The sequence below is a fragment of the Hylobates moloch genome, unplaced genomic scaffold (assembly GCF_009828535.3).
Source record: "Hylobates moloch isolate HMO894 unplaced genomic scaffold, HMol_V3 SCAFFOLD_10, whole genome shotgun sequence".
Lineage (NCBI taxonomy): Eukaryota > Metazoa > Chordata > Mammalia > Primates > Hylobatidae > Hylobates > Hylobates moloch.
In genome coordinates this window covers 31,168,780-31,174,598 of record NW_026652285.1, presented here as the reverse complement: position 1 = coordinate 31,174,598, position 5,819 = coordinate 31,168,780, and the positions used below count along the sequence as shown (strand labels likewise).

Here is a 5,819-nt window from a genome sequence, read left to right as displayed (position 1 = left end):
CCAAACAGTGGCCAACTCGTCACTGAACCTACTAGTATCTCCCAACTTAATCTTTTTTCCATTCCCACTGCGATTTCTCTGGTTCATTAATGTAACAAATCATTTAACAAATATTGAGGGCCGGTCATACGCCAGGCACCATACTAGGCTCCGTGGGCACCCCCGCCCCCTCAGCCCCCAGACTCCGCGGCAGGTGTCGTCAGGGGCCGTGGCCCGATTTCCCCACCACTCCCTCCTCGGCTCCCTGCACAAGATCTGGTTCGACTGGCCCCTGGAAAACCCCCGTGGTCCGCCAGCGCCCACAGGATGAGGTCGAAGCTCAGAAGTCGGTAACTAAGGCTCTCGCCCATGCAACAGCAGCCACTACAAACTGAAGCCTTTGTTCGCACCCACGGTGAAACCCACAGCTCCCCCTTTGCTCAACAGCTAATGCCAGCCCTCCCTTCTAAAGGCCAGATACCCCTCCTTCAGACGCAGGACTTCCCCGACGGCCCCTCCTTTCTACCGCAGGGAACTGTCCTGCCTCCCTCCGGGGCGTAACAGCGGAGGCTGCGATCGTGTGACCACCCCCTATGGGACCGGTCCGGGGCGCCCTGGCCAGCGGGTTGTTTCCGCGGCGGAGATGCCTCGGGGCCAGTCCCTCATGCCCCGCCCCTCTTGCCACGCCCCCTCGGGGCGTGCGCGGCCCCGCGGCCTTAGTGCGCTCCGGGTCCGCGCGCCATCTTGGCTCCGGATCGTGCGTGAGGCGGCTTCGGTGAGAGCCGGAACCGGGCGGGCAGAGGGGCGCTCGTAGGGTGGGGGGACGCCTGCGGCTTGGCTGCAGCGGCCGGCAGGACCCTGGAAGAGACCGTGGCTATGGAAACGGCCAAGGCTGTCTTGGAATAGCCTGAGCAGCCCTCCGAGCCGAGCCCCTGCCCCCGAGTTTCTGAGTGACCTGGGTTGACATAGATCGACCCTGGTAATCTCTGGGAGAGGGAGTCAGTTCTGTTTGGGGGCAGCACTGGATAAGGGTTCTTGGCTGTTTCCCGGGGGGCCTGGGGCGAAGGGCCTTGTCCCTGTCCTTGTAGAGCCCCGAGTGAGGATCGCTGTCTGTTGGTATTAGTCTGGGGTGAGGGTTCCAGGCCCTGTTCCAAGGAGTCCAGGATAAGGGGGGCTAAGCCGCAGTCCTGGAGAGTTTGGGATCAGGAGGCCTGGCACTTTCCCAAAGAGCACAGTGTTTGGGGAATGTGATCCTGCCTCTGGGACTCTAGGATTGGAGGTGGGGGTGTTATGGCCCTTGTAGAGGAACGAGGTGTATGGGGTACAGCCCTTTCCCAGACTGCGGCAGGCATGGCCCTTGTCACGAGATGCTAAGGACGAGGGGACATGATCCTGTTTCTGGGAAGTCTGGAACGGCGAGCAGGGCCATATCCTGAATGGAGATAGGGGATGGTGGACAATGACTTGGGGCACATTGCTTAGCACTTATCTGATTCTTCCCTGCAGTAGGCAGCGAGAGTCACAGACAAGACAGCAAGCAGGATGGAGCACTACCGGAAAGCTGGCTCTGTAGAGCTCCCAGCGCCTTCCCCAATGCCCCAGCTACCTCCTGATACCCTTGAGATGCGGGTCCGAGATGGCAGCAAAATTCGCAACCTGCTGGGGTTGGCTCTCGGTCGGTTGGAGGGCGGCAGTGCACGGCATGTAGTGTTCTCAGGTTCTGGGAGGGCTGCAGGAAAGGCTGTCAGCTGCGCTGAGATTGTCAAGCGGCGGGTCCCAGGCCTGCACCAGCTCACCAAGCTACGTTTCCTTCAGACTGAGGACAGCTGGGTCCCAGCCTTACCTGACACAGGGCTAGACCCCCTCACAGTGCGCCGCCATGTGCCTGCAGTGTGGGTGCTGCTCAGCCGGGACCCCCTGGACCCCAATGAGTGTGGTTACCAACCCCCAGGAGCACCCCCTGGCCTGGGTTCCATGCCCAGCTCCAGCTGTGGCCCTCGTTCCCGAAGAAGGGCTCGAGACACCCGATCGTGAAGACCTGCTGAACCAGCCTGTTCTCCGGGCCTGAATGTCTGGGGTGCTTGTGTCTTTTCTGAGAAGCCCTGTGACTGCTCAACATCCCCATCAAGGTTTGAGTCCACAAAAGTGGACCTCCCTATCATGCTTCCCCTTCCCTCTAGCATGTGGGAAGGGACTGCTGTAAAGAATGACAGATGTGGGGCCTCTGCCAAGTTCCACATTGCTAAATAAGGGCTTACTCTGCCTTCTACCTACAATGCATCTGAACTGCCTTCTGAAAGAGGTCCAGGGAGGGATTTAGGAAATAAAGTTTCTACCTATTTGATGAGCCTCTACTCAGCCTGCTATCTGGAGTGGGATTAAAGAAATGGGAGTCCCCACCCTTACCCCCGGGGGCTGATTGGGTGAAGACAGAGGAAGAGTAGGCTCAGGCCGGTGCTGGGAGAATCTAGTGTCTACAAGAAGCCTCAGTCAGTACTGAATATATCTAATTCCCTGGGTAGTTATTTGTCCCTGCTTTGGCCTGGTTTAAGAACACTGCCAGGTCAGACATTTCTCTCCATCTGCAACATACAGTATCGTATAGTGGTTGTGAGCATGGACTCTGGTACCAACCTGCCTGGGTTTCACTCCTGGTCTGCCACTTATTAGCAAGTTACTGCTCTGTGCCTTAGTGGTCTTATCCATAAAACAGGAATACGATAGTGTTTATCACATAGGATTGTTATGAGATTAAATAAGGAAATATACATATATGACATTTAGATACCACGTTGGCACATAGTGCTATTAAGTGTTAATTGCTATTATCGTTAATTAATGACTTACCTATCCCAAATGCAACAACTGTCTCACACCTCCTTCCCTCCAGCTTCCTTGCCCCAATCTCAGCTATGGAGCTGGACTCCTGCTTTGAAGAGATAGAGGCCTTTTGAACTCCCTCATGTTCCATCTTCACCTCCAGACCTATCTGTATACACATTTATCCTCAACTCCACTAGTTTGCAAACATGCTTTTTCCTATCTTAGAATCATATCTTTGGGTTGGGCACAGTGGCTTATGCCTGTAACCCCAGCACTTTGGGAGGCTGAGGCAAGAGGATTGCTTGATCCCAGGAGTTGGAGACCAGCCTGGACAACATAGTAGGGAGGCCCTGTCTCTACAAAAACATCTAAAAATTAGCTAGGCATAGTGGTGTGCACCTTTAGTCCCAGCTACTTGGGAGGCTGAGGCAAGAGGATCGCTTGAGCACGGGAGGTTGAAGCTGCAGTGAGCCATGATTGTGCTACTGCACTTTGGCCAGGGTGACAGAGTGAGACCCTGTCTCAAAAACAGAAAACAGGCTGGGCGCAGTGGCTCACACCTGTAGTCCCAGCACTTTGGGAGGCCAAGACGAGTGGATCACTTGAGGTCAAGACCAACCTCGTCAACTTGGTGAAGCCCCATCTCTACTAAAAATACAAAAAATTAGCTGGGCGTGGTGGTGCATGCCTGTAATCCCAGTTACTTGGGAGGCTGAGGCAGGAGAATAGCTTGAACCCAGGAGGAAGAGGTTGCAGTGAGCCGGGATTGCACCACTGCACTCCAGCCTGAGTGACAGAGCAAGACTCCGTCTCAAAAAGACAAAACAGGCCAGGCGCAGTGGCTCAAGCCTGTAATCCCAGCACTTTGGGAGGCCGAGGAGGGCAGATCACGAGGTCAGGAGTTCGAGACCAGCCTGGTCAACATGGTGAACCCCCTCTCTAGTAAAAATACAAAAATTAGCTGGGTGTGGTGGTGCGCGCCTGTAATCCCAGCTACTTGGGAGGCTGAGGCAGGAGAATCGCGTGAACCCAGGAGGCAGAGGTTGCAGTGAGCCAAGATCACACCATTGCACTCCAGCCTGGGCAATAGAATGAGGCTCCATCTTAAAAAAAAAAAAAAAAAAAAAAGGCCAGGGGCGATTGTTCACGCCTGTAATTCCAGCACTTTGGGAGGCCGTAGCGGGCAGATCACAAGGTCAGGAGTTTGAGACCACCCCAACCAACATGATAAAACCCTGTCTCTACTAAAAATAAAAAAAGAAACTAACCAGGCATGGTGGTGGGCACCTGTAATCCCAGCTACATGGGAGACTGAGGTGGAAGAATTGCTTGAACCCAGGAGGCGGAGGTTGCAGTGAACTGCCACTGCACTTCAGCCTGGGCAACAGAGCGAGACTCCATCTCAAAAAAAAAAAAAGTCCAGGCAAGGTGGCTCATGCCTGTAATCCTAGCACTTTGGGAGGCCGAGGCAGGTGGATCACGAGGTCAGGAGATCAAGACCATCCTGGCTAACACGGTGAAACCCTGTCTCTACTAAAAATACAAAAGATTAGCCGAGTGTGGTGGCAGGTGCCTGTGGTCCCAGCTACTCGGGAGGCTGAGGCAGGAGAATGGCGTGAACCCGGGAGGCGGAGCTTGCAGTGAGCCGAGATTGTGCCACTGCACTCCAACCTGGGCTACAGAGCGAGACTCCATCTCAAAAAACAAAAAACAAAAAAAAACACGCCTCAATCCCACATGTCTCTCCAGGTCTCATCCTTGCCTGTTACTTTATTTATTTATTTATTTATTTTTATTATTATTTTTTTTTTTGAGATGGAGTTTTGCTCTTGTTGCCCAGGCTGGAGTGCAATGGCATAATCTGAGCTCACCACAACCTCTGCCTCCCGGTTTCGAGCGATTCTCCTGCCTCAGCCTCCGGAGTAGCTGGGACTACAGGCATGCGCCACCATGCCTGGCTAATTTTGCATTTTCAGTAGAGACAGGGTTTCTCCATGTTGGCCAGGCTGGTCTCGAACTCCCGACCTCAGGTGATCCACCCGCTTCGGCCTCCCAAAGTGCTGGGATTACAAGTGTGAGCCACTGCGCCTGGCCACATCCTTGCCTTTTTTCCCTTTGCTGCTTTTTTTCTGCTTTGCCTCGGCCTTAAACTCTCAGGTTCAGGGGCATGAGAAGAGAAGTGAAGGTTGCATCAGTTAGCAGGGGGTGCTGTGGGAACTAGAGCAGAATTATGGGCAGTAGTGAACTCTGAAGAATTGAATCGGTTGGATCTCCCATGGATCTCGAGATTTTCTCCAATGTGTCCAGCAGCCTGCGTGTCCAGTAGCCTGGGTGTCCAGTCATGAGGAAAGCAGAAGGTTGGAGTTCTTCTGGGCTCACATTGTAGTAGAATGGGTCCAGCAATGTAAGGATGTTGCAGTGATACTTAACTGAGACCAGGCAGGAAGGATTGAGAAGGAGAGGGAATTGGAGGACTGAAGCCCTTGATAAGAGCTTGGAGGAGGGGTGAGGTGACCACAGGGCCAGCAGGCAGTTTTCAAAACTTTAAATACTGCATCCTTTGCTTTCAAAGATAGGTTAGCTCTGAGTGATGTGGAGGACCCTGGGGGAGGGGTAGGTGACAAGGATCCAGAGGAGATTAGGAGAGAAAACCTCCGTGGCTGCCGAGCAGGTCTTTCAAATGCACAGGGTCGTGAAGCATCTAATACACTCCTAAAGGCAATTATGGCTGCAGTGGCAGTGACTCAGGTGTCTTGCTGCCAGCAACTGACTGACTTCCCCCATTCTCCTCGCAGCTAATTCAGGGATTTTGTTCCCTCTCAGCTTCTGCATACCGCTTTTTCTCTGAACATCTTCACTTGTGTGTCTTCTGCCATCAGCAGTTCTCTGAGTATCATTGGATCTCCAGAGCTTTGAGGCCAGGCTACCTTGCAGACTACTGACCTTTGGCTGATGATCTCATCCCATCTGCTGATGGCCAGGGTGGAGGGATCACATATAATAATTATGGTGATCTG

General features: G+C 53.5%; 1 protein-coding gene across 2 annotated transcripts; it reads left to right on the top strand.

Annotated features, from left to right (window-relative positions):
• The first annotated feature begins 680 nt into the window (after positions 1 to 680).
• RPP25L (ribonuclease P/MRP subunit p25 like) lies at positions 681 to 2,326 on the top strand. 2 transcript variants are annotated; one of them, XM_032164025.1, is made up of 2 exons: positions 681 to 754; positions 1,486 to 2,326. In XM_032164025.1, the coding sequence occupies exon 2, from the start codon at positions 1,522 to 1,524 to the stop codon at positions 2,011 to 2,013; it is 492 nt and encodes a 163-aa protein (XP_032019916.1). In that variant the 5' UTR covers positions 681 to 754; positions 1,486 to 1,521; the 3' UTR covers positions 2,014 to 2,326. The 2 variants fall into 2 exon arrangements, with proteins under 2 accessions (XP_032019916.1, XP_058301585.1); XM_058445602.1 differs by having other exon boundaries at positions 721 to 958.
• Positions 2,327 to 5,819: the final 3,493 nt, after the last annotated feature.

Excerpts from the sequence above, each read along its gene's own strand:
- RPP25L (XM_032164025.1), top strand. The coding sequence starts at position 1,522 with ATGGAGCACTACCGGAAAGCTGGCTCTGTAGAGCTCCCAGCGCCTTCC.